Source organism: Anolis carolinensis, chromosome 2, assembly GCF_035594765.1.
Source record: "Anolis carolinensis isolate JA03-04 chromosome 2, rAnoCar3.1.pri, whole genome shotgun sequence".
Lineage (NCBI taxonomy): Eukaryota > Metazoa > Chordata > Lepidosauria > Squamata > Dactyloidae > Anolis > Anolis carolinensis.
The window spans coordinates 323,208,213-323,224,704 of NC_085842.1; the positions used below are offsets into that span (position 1 = coordinate 323,208,213).

General features: G+C 44.5%; 1 protein-coding gene across 2 annotated transcripts in view; it reads left to right on the forward strand.

Moving 5' to 3' along the window:
• The window catches only part of myorg (myogenesis regulating glycosidase (putative)), a 35,011-nt gene extending 19,490 nt beyond the window's left edge, over nucleotides 1–15,521 (forward strand). The window contains exons 1-2 of one of the 2 annotated variants that reach the window (XM_016997393.2): nucleotides 3,896–4,038; nucleotides 11,252–15,521. In XM_016997393.2, the coding sequence (XP_016852882.1) occupies nucleotides 11,454–13,490 (2,037 nt within the window). In that variant the 5' untranslated portion in view covers nucleotides 3,896–4,038; nucleotides 11,252–11,453 and the 3' untranslated portion in view covers nucleotides 13,491–15,521. Of the gene's footprint in view, nucleotides 1–3,895; nucleotides 4,039–11,251 lie in introns of those variants that run through there. The other variant, XM_003227395.4, reaches the window with a different exon arrangement.
• The last annotated feature ends 971 nt before the right edge of the window (nucleotides 15,522–16,492 follow it).

Below are 16,492 nucleotides of genomic sequence, written 5' to 3' on the forward strand. Positions count from 1 at the left end.
AATGGAACTTGTCACATTCGGCCCAAGGCTATGCGTACATGTGCAACAAGTATTTTTACTGCCGAGGCATCAAGCCAAGAGCTTTATTATTGACTCAATGAGGCTGGTCGGCAAAAGGCGAAACACACCCACTGTGCCTTTTGCTTCGCTCTCGTCTTCCTTGAGAAAAATGCCACCTCACCATAGTTTTGCCCAGCTCACATTGGACTGGTTTGTTTGCCAGGAAGTCATGGGGGACCTTGTCAAAAGAAGGCCTTCCTACTACTCAGTTTGTAACTCTATCAAAATAAGACATCACATTTGTCTGGCATGACTTGTTTTTGATAAATCCATGTTGACTCTTAGCAATGACTGCATCTATATATATAAAAGAGTGATAGAATCCTGGTGACCGACAAAGCAACAAAACTAAAGGCCCCCCAACCTCTAAATTTGACAACACAACCCATCATCCACGCCTCTAGGTTGATACAACAAAAAGAAAAGAAAAATAAAGTCCTAATTAGAGAGAGAGGAATAATTGCTTTTATGCAATTGCTGCCAGTTAGAAGGCTAAGCTCCTCCAACTTGGTCTCCTAGCAACCCAATAAAAAAATAATGAAAAAACACTACAAAATGAATACAATAAAATACTATAATAACAGAAAATAACTAAAAATAATACAAGAAAATAATAAAATATAATAAATAAAAATATAACTTACAATAAAATTAATAAAAAATGCAAATAACATCAAATAAAAATTACACAACAATTTTTAACCAATACCACCAGCACTTTGCCACAGCAACACGTGGCCGGGCACAGCTAGTTCTTTTCTAAAGGTTTGCAGACCACTTCTTAAAGGATATTTTCCAGAATCTTGCCTAATATTGACAGGCTGACCGGACTTACGAGCATTGAATGAAACGTAATGCCTCCACCTTTGTTACTTCAGTTTGGATGGGAATATTTTAATAAACCAAACGCAGAAATAATCCTTAGAATGTGCTAACTACCACTATTCACTTTTCCACATCATCACCAGACAATTGGATACATTTCTGCCAACGATGAACATGTTTTCTGAAGCCGTCGCAGAAGAAGTTGACACTCTGTTTCCTCAACCGGCGTCTCACAGGACCCATCGTGCACAGATCTTTTGATAGCCAAGCAAAGCAATAATGTGACCCACACATTCTTGTGAAATGCCGATGATGTTTGAAATTTCTCTCTGAGGGATACGACGATCGTCCTGAATCAATCTGTCAGCCTTTTGCTTGTGAAACTCAGTGGTTGCTGTCACCAAACGTCCAACTCTTTGTTTGTCACGCAAGTCAGATGTTCCCACCTCAACATCTTTAAACTTACTCGCCCAATGATGCACATCAACACAATCCCCATAAACAGCTTGCATTCTCTGATGGATCTCCTTTGGGGCGACACCTTCTGCTGTCAAGAATTCAGTGACTGCACATTGCTTAAGTCGCATTGACCGACCATCTCTGCAGGGTTCCATATTTTGCACTTTAACAACACAACCGTTCAATGCTAAGGCTTCCCCGTCTGCGCAGGGTTCCATACTTGGCACTTTAACAACACAACCGTTCAATGCTAAGGCTTCGCCGTCTGTGCAGGGTTCCATACTTCTCACTTTAACAACACAACAATTCAATGCTAAGGCTTCCCCGTCTGCGCAGGGTTCCATACTTTGCACTTTAACAACACAACCGTTCAATGCTAAGGCTTCGCCGTCTGTGCAGGGTTCCATACTTCTCACTTTAACAACACAACAATTCAATGCTAAGGCATCCCCGTCTGCGCAGGGTTCCATACTTGGCACTTTAACAACACAACCGTTCAATGCTAAGGCTTCCCCGTCTGTGCAGGATTCCATACTTCTCACTTTAACAACACAACCATTCAATGCTAAGGCTTCCCCATCTGCGCAGGGTTCCATACTTGGCACTTTAACAACACAACCGTTCAATGCTAAGGCTTCTCCATCTGCGCAGGGTTCCATACTTGGCACTTTAACAACACAACCGTTCAATGCTAAGGCTTCTCCATCTGCGCAGGGTTCCATACTTGGCACTTTAACAACACAACCATTCAATGCTAAGGCTTCCCCATCTGCGCAGGGTTCCATACTTGGCACTTTAACAACACAACCGTTCAATGCTAAGGCTTCTCCATCTGCGCAGGGTTCCATACTTCTCACTTTAACAACACAACAATTCAATGCTAAGGCATCCCCGTCTGCGCAGGGTTCCATACTTGGCACTTTAACAACACAACCGTTCAATGCTAAGGCTTCCCCGTCTGTGCAGGATTCCATACTTCTCACTTTAACAACACAACAATTCAATGCTAAGGCTTCCCCGTCTGCGCAGGGTTCCATACTTGGCACTTTAACAACACAACCGTTCAATGCTAAGGCTTCTCCATCTGCGCAGGGTTCCATACTTCTCACTTTAACAACACAACAATTCAATGCTAAGGCTTCCCCGTCTGCGCAGGGTTCCATACTTGGCACTTTAACAACACAACCGTTCAATGCTAAGGCTTCTCCATCTGCGCAGGGTTCCATACTTGGCACTTTAACAACACAACCATTCAATGCTAAGGCTTCCCCATCTGCGCAGGGTTCCATACTTGGCACTTTAACAACAGAACCATTCAATGCTAAGGCTTCCCCGTCTGCGCAGGGTTCCATACTTCACACTTTAACAACACAACCGTTCAATGCTAAGGCTTCTCCATCTGCGCAGGGTTCCATACTTGGCACTTTAACAACACAACCGTTCAATGCTAAGGCTTCCTCATCTACGCAGGGTTCCATACTTGGCACTTTAACAACACAACCGTTCAATGCTAAGGCTTCCCCATCTACGCAGGGTTCCATACTTCACACTTTAACAACACAACCGTTCAATGCTAAGGCTTCTCTGTCTGCGCAGGGTTCCATACTTGGCACTTTAACAACACAACCGTTCAATGCTAAGGCTTCTCCATCTGCACAGGGTTCCATACTTGGCACTTTAACAACACAACCGTTCAATGCTAAGGCTTCCCCATCTGCGCAGGGTTCCATACTTCACACTTTAACAACACAACCGTTCAATGCTAAGGCTTCTCCATCTGCGCAGGGTTCCATACTTGGCACTTTAACAACACAACCGTTCAATGCTAAGGCTTCCCCATCTACGCAGGGTTCCATACTTCACACTTTAACAACACAACCGTTCAATGCTAAGGCTTCTCCGTCTGCGCAGGGTTCCATACTTGGCACTTTAACAACACAACCGTTCAATGCTAAGGCTTCCCCATCTACGCAGGGTTCCATACTTCACACTTTAACAACACAACCGTTCAATGCTAAGGCTTCTCCGTCTGCGCAGGGTTCCATACTTGGCACTTTAGCAACACAACCGTTCAATGCTAAGGCTTCCCCATCTACGCAGGGTTCCATACTTCACACTTTAACAACACAACCGTTCAATGCTAAGGCTTCCTCATCTGTGCAGGGTTCCATACTTTAAAACAGAATTAAACCCAAACCGCACTGAAACGTATCCAAAGTTAAAAATCTTTTTTTTTTTTTGGCAGAGAAGGCTAAAGACCTTGTAGAACTACAACTTCAAGGATTGTATCTCATTCATTGCTTGAGGGCGGCTCAGGTGTTTTCAAACTGCATTCATTCTTCAGTGTGGATGCACCCACAGTCCAAGGCTGAAAACACTTAGGGAAATAATAATAATAATAATAATTTTATTCTTATATCCCGCCCCATCTCCCTGGAGGGACTCGGGGCGGAAATGCACTCATCAGTGGCTTTCTCGGACCTAAGAATATCCGGCACCAAAAAGGGAAACAGTGCCTCTGAGAAGCCTTTTGACAGCTTCCGAAATGCGCCTGGATGTTGCTGCTTCAAGCCTCTGGGCATCTGTCTGTGCTTCTTTATCTCCGGCAGCCATTCTTTGGGACGCGGCCAGGCCGTGGCACTTGCAACAGAACTCGCTTGGCTGCTGCCGGAAAAACAACCCACGGAGTGGAACGTGAGCCGCTCTTATTTTTAAACTTGGGTTTCGTATACAAGGGAGGAGGCGACAGATGGGAGACGGCACGGCCAGCGCTGCATGACGGGTGGCATTTAAAGAGCAGCCGCAAAGATGTGCACATTGGTGCCGTTTATTAAAGCCAATATGCCGCTGGGACAGTCTGCTTGTCCTCAGGGATGCATCTGCACTGTAAAATGAATGCAGTTTGGATTGCCATGGCTCAAGGCAATGGGGTCCTGGGAGTTGTAGTTCTGCAAGGTCTTTAGCCTTCTCTGCTATCTGTTGGGGTGCTTAATGCAATTTCCCTGCTTCTTGACAGATTGGGGCTGGACTAGATGGCCACAAGGTCTCTTCCAACTCTAGGATTCCATGATTCTAAGTTTGTTGTCGGAAAAACTTATGGCAAATTATTCATAATGTTTTCTTAGGCAAAGGGATCCTTTCAGGCAGCTTTGCCAGTTTTTTATTCTGAAATAATGACCTGCAAGGCTTGGTCTTCATCGGTCTCCCATCCAAAGCCCAACCAGGACAGGCCCTGCTTAGCACCCAAGATCGGAGGGGATTTATTGTAAAACATGATTCAGCGAATAGAGGCCTTGGTTACAGTTTTCCAAAAATGACTCTTTTCTCCTTTTTTCTTTCGGAAAGGTCAGGCTGCAGTCATTCAGCTTTTCATCCCTTTTGTCTGTTTCAGCTTCTCGTCCTTTATCTTTTTCCATCCAGCACAAAGTCACAAACAAAGCCAAGCGAGGGAGGAAGACAAACAGGTTTCCTTTTTTTAAAAAAAATGTTCATAGCCAAAGCAAGATCACCTTTCTTGCAAGAAAGATTGATTGGGAGAGACAACAAGAGGCAAGTGAGGACACGAGGCCTTTTCCTTCCTCCGCAAAACAGCAATATCAATATGGGACCCAACGCAGGTTGCACCAAAGCTTAAAACAAAACATACCAGGGACCACTTGGGATACAACTCTCAGCCCCCAGTAACACTATGTAAGAAAATATATTTTAAAATCTGTTCCTGTTTTGAAAGTGTTATTTCCTGTTTCATTGTGCCGTCCTTACTTTGAAAGTAGTTGTTCAGAATAGTAGTTGTACCAGTACTCCAGAAACTTCATTTTGTGGCTGCCACAAAGTACGTTGAATTGGTTGAGACTTGATGAGGAGATATTCATTGAGTATGGTGGTCCACGCTCTTGTTACATCTTGTATAGACTACTACAATGTGCTCTACGTGGGGCTGCCTTTGAAGATTGTCTGGAAGCTTCAAGTACTGTATATACTCGAGTACTGTATAAGCCTTTTTTTAAGACTGAAAAAGCCCCCCTCGGCTTATACTCGGGTGAGGGTCCTGGTTGGCTTATATTTGGGTCATCTTATACTCGAGAATATATGGTACATTTATTATTTTTCTCTATTGTTATTGGCATTAGTACATTTATTATCTTTCTCTATTATTATTGGTATTATTACATTTATTAGTTTTCTCTATTGTTGCTACTATTAAATTTATTTTACTCTATTTTTATTATTATTATTAATACATTTATTTTTTTCACTCTGCTCTTATTATTATTGCATTTATTATTTTACTCTATTTATTATTACTTGTAGTATTTTCCTATTATTATTATTATTATTATTTCAGTAGAGTCTCACTTATCCAAGCTAAACGGGCCGGCAGAATATTGGATAAGCGAATATCTTGGATAATAAGGAGGGATTAGGGAAAAGCCTATTACACATCAAATTAGGTTATGATTTTACAAATTAAGCACCAAAACATCATATTATACAACAAATTTGGCAGAAAAGGTAGTTCAATACGCAGTAATGTTATGTTGTAATTACTGTATTTATGAATTTAGCACCAAAATATCATGATGTATTGAAATCATTGACTACAAAAATGCGTTGGATAATCCAGAACGTTGGATAAGTGAGACTCTACTGTATTACATTTATTATTTTTCTCTATCATTGTTGCTACTATTGCATTAATTTAACTCTGTTATTATTATTATTATTATTATTAATACATTTATTATTTCACTCTGATCTTATTCTTATTATTATTGCATTTATTATTTTACTCTATTATTACTTGTATTATTTTCCTATTATTATTATTATTATTACATTATTATTTTACTCTATTATTATTAAAAGGATAAAATGTGGTTAAAAAAATTGAAAAAATAGAGCTAATTGTGCTGCAGGATACTATCCCTCCCATACAAACAAAGTTGTTGCCTTTAAGGAGCTTTTTCCCATGTTTTTATGATAGAACCAATGAGGAAATGACATTGATAACCCGGAACAAAAATTGTGTTACAAAGTGCAGAGTCTGCCATAAAAAGATGCACGTTGTTGCTTGTGGATTGATGTAAATGGGTGCTTTTCTTCCTTGCCCATCTTTCGCCGAGAACTGGAAACCTGGATGTTCCGGAGCATTTTTGAATAAACCAAATCTATCAGATATGTAATCTGTTAAAAATCTATAATCACTTTATTATTATTTTTCTACGTTTTTCACAACTCAACATTGAGCCAAAGAGACCTCACTTGGGTTTGGGAAACTCGTGACAGTTTGGAAGAGAGTTGTGGTGCGTTTTCGGGGCCATATGTCCATGTTCCAGAAGCATTCTCTCCTGACGTTTTGCCCACATCTATGGCAGGCATCCTCAGCCTCAGGCCCTTTCCTTTTCCCCCTCAGCCGCTTAAGCGGCTGAGGGGGAAAAGGAAGGGACCTGAGGCTGAGGATGCCTGCCATAGATGTGGGCAAAACGTCAGGAGAGAATGCTTCTGGAACATGGACATACAGCCTGGAAAACACACAACAACCCTAAATCCCAAGTGCTGGGACACTGTGTCTCTCTGCCCTCGGAAAGCCCTTTGGAAAGCTCTCCGGCCTCCTCCCTCCTCTGTCACAAGGCTCTTTGTTGTTGTTGTTGTTGTCGTTACGAAACCCGGCTTCTTGGCATCGAATGGGCAGAGGCCGTGGCCGGGAAACATTGCGCTTGGAAGACCCAGCCGACAACGATCGGGCCACAGAAAAGGCAAGGGATTTTGGCCCCCAATAACACTATATCACACAACATTTGTTCCTGGCTTATGAGTGTCGTTTACTAATTGGTTCTATCATAAAAACATGGGAAAAGTTTATTAAACTGCAAAAACTTTGGTTTTGCGGGAAGGACATCGTGCGGCACATTTTGCTCTAGTTTTCCGATGAAAATCTGATCGAGTCTCAACCAATTTGACATAGTTTGTGCCACAAAAATGAAGTTTCTGGAGTAAGACAACTACTTTAAAAGTCAGTTTTGCACAATTTAACAGGAAGTAACACTTCCAAACGAGAAACAAAATTTTTCAATTTTTTATATAGTGTAATAGGTCTGGCCCTCCTATTGTTCTATTCCTCCCAGTTTTATTTGGGAGATCTACACTCATTTTGTTAATCCCAGAATATTTTCCGCCAGTTCCCAGCATGATTAATCTTTTTATCAACATATTCCTGAATTGGTTCATTTTCACTTTATAGTAAGGTAAAGGTTTCCCCTGATGTTAAGTCTAGTCGTGCCCGACTCTGGGGGTTGGTGCTCATCTCCATTTCTAAGGCAAAGAGCCAGCGTTGTCCATAGACACCTCCAAGGTCATGTGGCCATAGGCATGACTGCATGGAGCGCCATTATCTTCCCACCGGAGCGGTACCTATTGATCTACTCACACTCTGGGGGTTGGTGCTCATCTCCATTTCTAAGCCGAAGAGCCGGCATTGTCCGTAGACACCTGCATGGAGCGCCGCTACCTTCCCACCAGAGCGGTACCTATTCATCTACTCACGTTGGCATATTTTCGAACTGCTACGTTGGCAGAAGCTGGGGCTGACAGCGTGCGTTCACTCCGCTCCCCGAATTCGAACCTGCGACCTTTCGGTCTGCAAGTTCAGCAGCTCAGCGCTTTAACACACTGTGCCACCAGGGGCCCCATGGAAGTGTGTTAGTATTGTTGTTATGTTTATTTATATCCCACTTAAGATATAAAGCGTGAGTCACCTTTATCTGAATAACTATTTATTTATTTGCCCTATTTATACCCCACCTTTCTCACCCCAAAGGGGACTCCGAAGGCGGCTTACACATGGCACAATTCGATGACCCAAAACACATATAAAATTAAAGCTTGAAATGTTAAATATTTTAAATTTAAAACATAAAAATTTAAACATTGAGGTGGTTTGTAAGGGGACATATGTTAGGACAGGTAAGCTGGGCCAGAACTGTTTAGGGCTTTGTAGGCTAAAGCCAGCACTTTGAATTGTACAATTTGCAGCCTAAGGAAGGGAGGAAGGAGAAGCCAAAGGGAGAGAAAAGGAGCCCAAGTGGCAACAGAAGGAGCAGGAGGTGATTTATCAGCACATGATTGGTTGATAAAGACTTAAAATAGTGTATAGTACTAAAATAATGTATAAATATTAAAATAAATATAGTGTCCTTACTTTGCGGATTTTCACTTACTGCGGGTGGTCCTGGAACCTAACCCCCGCGATAAATGAGGGAACACTGTATATGTGTTTTGTGATCTGCCCTGAGACGGGGTCAAAAGGGTGGAAAATAAATGCTGTAAATTAATTAATTAACTTAAAACACGCATGCATCTAATGCACACCCTAATTTTGTCAAGTTTTGATGATTAATCATTGTGGGTTTGATTTATCTGCCCATTCTACAATAGCTCCATCGTTGATGCTTCGCCATTATTACATTGCACTTTATTGTCCATTTTAGCTGTGAAACTACCTCTCCCCATTTTGGAATATTCTGCACTTTGGCCCAGATTTATTTATTTATTTATTTATTTATTTGCAGCATTTATATTCTGCCCTTCTCACCCCGAAGGGGACTCATGGTGGATCGCATTACACATATAGGCAAACATTCAATGCCTTTTAACATAGGACAAAGACAAACAACATAGCTCCGAGTGGGCCTCGAACTTATGACCTCCTGGTCAGAGTGATTCATTGCAGTTAATTGCACTGGCTTGCTCTCCCGTCTGCACCACAGCCCCAGATCTGTGTATTAGTCTCCTGTTTTTAACATTTTATGCTGTATGTTGATTTTTACGACTGTTTTATTGATGCTGGTGTTTTATTGTTGGGATATTTGTTTTATTGTTTTGTTGTTGTTATTATATTGTTGTATCGGGCAAGGCCCCATGTAAGCCGCCCCGAGTCCCTTCGGGGAGATGGGGCGGGGTATAAAAATAAAGTTATTATTATAAGTTAATTTAGCCAAGAAAAGGTGAACATTAGATACTAATAAATACAGTATTGGCAGAACGCCACTTGTGGCTGCTCTCCATTCGCTCCTGAACCTTTGGATCCAGCTCCATGTTGCTCGTCTTCTTCCTGGGCCAATATCAACACGCGTCGTTCATTAAAACTTCCAGGGTTAACGGCAGTGTTTAATAAGGGGGATCAGGGCTATGGCTCCCATCGTTGCCTCTGCCTCCCTTCGGCTAATCTCTCTTAATCCCGTCCTAATCCCTTTACTCAAAACAACTGAAACGCTACAAAGTTAAAGGGATGAAAAGATTTACCCAGCTCTGCCTGCCCTGCGCTTGAGAGGCTTGAGGGGACTTGCTCGCTTTCTTTGCACGACTGGGTTTTGTTTTATTATTATTATTCCATAATAATATTTTTGCATTATTTATAATAATGACATTGTTTAGTTCCGCCGTCCATTTGACTCCTTCCTGGGTTCTTAATGAAAGGGAGCATCTGCACTGCAGGAATGAAGGCACTTTTGACCCAACTTTTAACTGGCCCGGCTCAGTGCAATCGGGGGAGTTGTAGTTTGGCCAGGTCCCCAAGCCGCCTTGTGTCACCAAACTACACCTGGGAGCTACTTCCACAGCAATCCTCTATCCTCAGCATTTGTCTATCTAATTTTCTTAATAGTAGGCATATCTTCCCTACTGTCATCTAACCAAAATCTCACTTGAACTAAGGAAGCTTTCAATTTACTACCGTGTTTCCCCGAAAATAAGACAGTGTCTTATATTAATTTTTGCTCCCAAAGATGCTCTAGGTCTTATTTTCAGGGGATGTCTTATTTTTCCATGAAGAAGAATTCACATTTATTGTTGAACAAAAACAATGAACATTTATTATATACTGTACAGTAGTTGTCATTATAAACCAGCATAACCAGACAAACTGTGAATCTTATCAAGAATTTCTTGTTACTACCATTATTTACATGTATTACACTTTATGGTCGGAACATTTACCGATCCTGCATGCTCTGGTGTTCTGTTCGGCGGGCATGCTTCCAAAAAAAACTTTGTTAGGTCTTACTTTCGGGGAAAGCCTTATATTTAGCAATTGAGCAAAACCTCTACTAGGTCTTATTTTCTGGGGATGTCTTATTTTAGGGGAAACAGGGTATTCCATATATGGCTAATAAATGTCCTCCCTCTCTGAACTTACTTTGTATGTTTCATTTGACCTTTCCCCCTTAATAAAGAAAACAGCAATACTTACACTTGCATACACACTGACATACTTGGACAGCTACACAACTCACTACACAATTTGTTTAACCTACATCTCTACTCTCGTTGAATGTACCTCTAAAATACATAAGTCATAGAACAACAGAGTCGGAAGAGCACCATCTAGTCCAATCCCATCATGCAGGAAAAGCACAATCAATCACACCCGACAGATGGCCAGATCAGTTTGAAAGAGTATTTCCTGATTCCGCATAGTTTCATGGTTTTTATCCTCCTTATATCCTTATATCCCTGGTGGCGCAGTGTGTTAAAGCGCTGAGCTGCTGAACTTGCGGACCAAAAGGTCCCAGGTTCAAATCCCAGAAGCTGAATGAGCGTCCGCTGTTAGCCCCAGCTCCTGCTAACCTAGCAGTTCGAAAACATGCCAATGTGAGTAGATGAATAGGTACCTCTCCGGCGGGAAGGTAACGGCGATCCATGCAGTCATGCTGGCCACATGACCTTGGAGGTGTCTATGGACAATGCCAGCTCTTCGGCTTAGAAATGGAGATGAGCCCCAACCCCCAGAGTCGGTCACGACTGGACTTAACGTCAGGGGAAAACCTTTACCTTATATCCAGGAAAATCTTTTCTTCTACTTGTTTTTGCATTAGCAACCGTTTAATTCTGCCTTTTTTCTTTGTTGCAGAAAACGCCATGCTGGGAGTGACTGGGTCCAGAAAGAGAACTGGGTGTCATTTAACGAAGACAAACACCTGGAAATGAAAAAGCACGGACTCCTAGTCGCCAGGAAGAAAAGGGAGGCTCCCGATGCTCCAGCTGCCCTTTGCAAGAGCTGGATTATTGTGTGTTGGTTTTGCAAGGCTCTCTTCTCCCGATAAGACGGGACCATGTACACCTTTTTGCCTGAGAACTTCACTCCGGTGAAGCAGAAGCCGGTGAAAGACCTGAAGCCCATGATCGTGGCCATCGTGCTGGGCCTGGGCCTCTTCATTGCGGCCGTGGTGGCCTGGTGCTACTACGTGGCCTCCCTCCGGAAGGCAGAGCGGCTGAAGACGGAGCAGATGGACCTGCACCAGGACGGCTTCACCATCAAGAACCAGAACGGGGAGCTGGTCTTCCAGCTGGACTTCCAGTCGGGGCTCCTGGACTTGGAGTCCTGCTCCAGGGAAGGGGCGAACCTGACTTGCACGAGGACGGACAAAGGGAAGGTCAATTTCTTCATCAAGATCGTGACCCCCAAGGACACGGTGATGTGTTACCGCGTCCGGTGGGAAGAGTTTGTGGCCGATACGGTGGTGGAGCACAAGATGTTCTGGGGTGATGCGCATTGGTACGGCGGATGTGAGATGAGTGTCCAGCACTGGCCCATCCAGCTCCCGGGGTCCCAAGAGCCCATGCCCTTTGTGACCAGCGACGTCTATTCCTTCCGGAACAGCTTCGGAGGCATCTTGGAGCGGTACTGGCTCTCCTCCAAAGCGGCGGCCATCAAGATCAACGACTCCGTGCCCTTCCACCTTGGCTTCAATGCCACCGAGAGGTCTCTCACCTTCCAAGCCAGGTATAAAGACTCCCCTTACAAGCCCCCATTGGGACAACCGCCTTTCCCAGAGCTCAGCTACCGGGTTTGCATCGGCTCCGACATCACCTCCATCCACAAATACATGGTGCGGAGATACTTCTACAAGCCGTCCAAGATCCCTTCGAGGAACGCGTTCCGGTACCCGATCTGGTCCACGTGGGCCTTGTATAAGAACGACATCGACCAGGACAAATTACTACGTTTATCAGAAAAGATTAAAAAATACAAGTTCAACTGCAGCCACATTGAAATAGATGATACGTACACGCAGGCCTATGGGGACTTTGACTTTGACCCCATAAAGTTTCCCAATGTGACGGAGACGTTCGAGAAGCTCAAAGAAGATGGGTTTGAGATCACCCTCTGGACGCACCCTTTCATCAACTACAACTCCTCCAACTTTGGGGTCGGGATTGAGAGGCAACTGTTCATCAAGGAGCCGACGGGGAGGCTCCCAGCGATGGTGGAGTGGTGGAACGGCATCGGTGCCATCTTGGACTTCACCAACCCTTCCGCCAGAGATTGGTTTCAGAACCACCTGAGGCAGCTACGCAACAACTATGGCATCTCATCCTTCAAGTTCGACGCCGGGGAGATCAGCTACCTCCCCAAACAGTTCAGCACCTTCCGCCCGTTGTCCGATCCCAACATCTGGTCTCGGCGCTACACGGAAATGGCCATCCCTTTTTACGAACTGGCCGAAGTCCGGGTGGGCTACCAGTCTCAAAACATCTCCTGCTTCTTCCGGATCATCGACAGGGATTCGGTGTGGGGCTATGAACTCGGCCTGAAGTCCTTGATCCCGACCGTCCTGACGATAAGCATGCTGGGATATCCTTTCATCTCTGCTGACATGATCGGCGGGAACCTCTTCCCCAACAAGACTGACGGCGCAGTAGAGATCCCAGACCGGGAGTTGTACATCCGCTGGCTGGAGCTCTCGGCCTTCATGCCCTCCATGCAGTTCTCCATCCCTCCCTGGCTTTATGACCGAGAGGTTGTTGACATCGCCCTCAAGTTCACCAAGCTACACGAGTCTCTGGTGGCACCGCTCTTGCTGGAGTTGGCCGGGGAGGTCACGGACACCGGGGACCCCATCATCCGCCCCATCTGGTGGATCTCACCCAACGACGAGTCCACCCACAAAATAGACTCTCAATTCCTCATTGGGGACACCCTCATGGTTGCCCCTGTCCTGGAGATGGGCAAGCAAGAGCGGGACATCTACATCCCAGCCGGCAAGTGGCGGAGCTACAAAGGGGAGCTCTTCGACAAGACGCCCACATTGGTCACCGATTATCCTGTTGACTTGGACGAAGTGGCCTATTTCGTCTGGGTGTCCTAATGGACGGGCGCCTGCAGTCCACTGACTCTTACAGCGGGCCAAGCTTTGGAAACACCCTTGCCTTAGCCTAAGAGCCAAAATATATTTATTACAATAAATAACAACAGCAGCAATGATGTAACTGGTGTCACTCCCATAAAGGTACCGAAACATACCTGTCTGGAAGACATAGAAAATAGAAAAGTATAACTTGGGAGATGGACTGGATGCAGTCCAAAGGCTTTGTGTAGGTAACATGTATAGGACATAACCTGGAACAACACATGAACAAACCTGGGAAGCCGGCCAGGGGTTCACAGGCCTAGTCCTTGCTGTGGGGGGCCGCATCCAGGACGACATGCCAGATGTAGGGGCCTCAGAGGAGGAAGACCGGGCCTCCATGCTCCTGGTTGAACCAGAACATGGAGCTTGTGAAGGACTCCCAGCCTTTCTCTTGGTGCAAACTGGGTTCGTGCTCCTGGACTTTCTTGAGCAGCAGCACGCCTTGCTTTGCCGATCTGGTGAAATCTCCATGACCGGATGTAAATGCTTGGGAGTGGTAGTGCTGTACACCTGACATTCTCTAGGCTGCCTCTCCGTAGATCACACATTTGTGTTTAAACATGCTATAAAGATCTAGCTTTCCTTGTGATGTAGACGTGCTGGTAGAGACTCATGGTGTCATGAAATCCGCACAGTAATTCAAATGAACCCACCTGGGAACCATGAGCTACCGAGCCTGATGTGCCCACACCTGAATGTATTTCTTCCACAATTTTGGAAGTGTGAACTTGAGGCATCTGTAACACCATCCTTGAATTCCAGCATTGCAACTACCATAGCTGTCTCCTGGGGGATGCTGGGATGTTGTTTGGGAGTCTCCTAAAGAGGTACTAGATGTCTCCAGCAGACAATTTCAAGTCCAAACTAATTCTAAAGTGGTGACTTCTATGAGGAGGGATCTACTCCAGCTTTGAAAGGAACTGTCTAAAGTACTGAACCCTGCATCACAAAGTGGTTCAGCACCTTAGACAGCTCATAGAAAGCAATACAAAAACCTGGTGTGGATCCTTTGCCATTCCCTCCACCAAGTCGTCAGCTACGAGTGGAAAACCTTGGGACAGACCTTTGTACAAGCTACTAATTTTCTCCAGCTATAAACCAAGAGAAATCTTAACAAACGCCAGCGGAAATACTTGCCGTTGTAGGAACTGGCCGGTTTGGGTTTTCCAGGGTTTGCCTTAAGTTTTACAACGCAGCGAGGTATTATTTGAAATAACATTTTATTTTCTAAAAGAGAGAAATTCCAAACATATAATAATAGATATATGCATATATATATATTTATAAATATATCTATGTCTCCTTGTCTGATTCGGGGCAAGGCTGGCGTTATTGGGTTCCTGGGCTGGGCCGGTTACTCAGTTCAGGAGAGTTGCTGCTTCGCCAAAAATAAACCTGGGGACGGATGCCGTTGTACGTGGATCATGTGCTTTAAATGGGACTGAGACAGGCTCACAGCAATCATTCCTTTCCGATCAGTTTCCCTTCTGCCGTGTCCCTTCTTGGCTCCTTCTCGGAGATGCCTTGGGAACTTTGCTGCCGTCGAAGTTTCCTTTTTCAGCTCATCGACTGCAAAGAGCACAGACTTCTAAAAAGAGCAGTTTTTATCGAGACTCATGTTGCCGAGTGCAAAAGATGCAGCCAAGGGTGGAAAATGGGATATTTGTGTCCAAGCAACATCAGAATGTGATCAGAATGGCAAAAGTTGTTGAGGAAGAACACACACAAGTCTTCCATCTCCTCTATTTTTCCCCTTAGTTTTTGGCACATTCTTTGCACTTCGCCAACTCGTGAACTGTTTTTGCACTTTTTGCATTCATTTAAGTTCACCGGGAACTAAGGATGGAAGTGAGGAGAGAGGAAGCCACAAAGCAAATGATTTATGGGGCCTTGTCCCTGCCAAATTAGGATTGGTGCGATGGGGACGAGAGAGGGGAGTTTTGCTGTTAATTTACTAACAGGGCATGGAATAAAGCAGTTCTCCACATACTACATGTGTGCTGTGCAATATATCGGGCAAACTTGTGGTATATTTTTTCCATCTTTCATATTAATGCACCACATTTTGGCCACAGAATGGGCTCTTATGTTTGAGCAATAGAGCAGGCTTGCAAGGGGCATAAGGTAAAGGCAAAAGTTTCCCCTGTCCTTAAGTCCAGTCGTGTCCAACTCCGGGGTTTGTGCTCATCTCCATTTCTAAACGGAAGAACCGGTGTTATCTGTAGACACCTCCAAGGTCATGTGACCGGCATGACTGCATGGAGCTCTGTTACCTTCCCACCAAGGCAGTATAAAGGATCTACTCACATTTGCAGGTTTTCAAATTGCTAGGATGGCAGAAGCTGGGGCTCACAGCGGGAGCTCACCCCGCTCCTCAGATTTGAACCAGCAACCTTTCGATCAACAAGTTCTGAGCTTATTTATTTATTTATTTGCAGTATTTATATCCCACCCTTCTCACCCTGAAGGGGACTGTACAAACATTAAATGCCATATAACATAGAACAGAGACAGAGACAGACGCAGAGGCATTTTAAACCTTCTCCAGCTTCCATCTTTCCTGAGGGTACGCTTGATTCCGGCCACAGGGGGAGCAGCTGCTTCATCATCCACTGCGACGGCACGTCCTCATTCCAACAGCGGGCTGATGATTTTTATGTTGTAAATTAGCCTCCCCACATATAAGTGGTACCTAAATTTCCTACTTCATAGATGCAACTATCTTGCGGGTTGCTTAGGTCAGCAACGAGCAGGGGCTATATTTTATTTTTTTAATTGTCGGGTGCTCGCCCCAAAATGGACTGGCCTCAAACTCATGACCTCTTGGTCAGAGTGATTTATTGCAGCTGGCTGCTAACCAGCCTGCGCCACAGCCCGGCCCCTTAGCGGTTTAACCCGTTGCACCAGCACGGCCCCTATCATGGCAGAATATTTATTCCTTTATTAATGATTTACTTTAT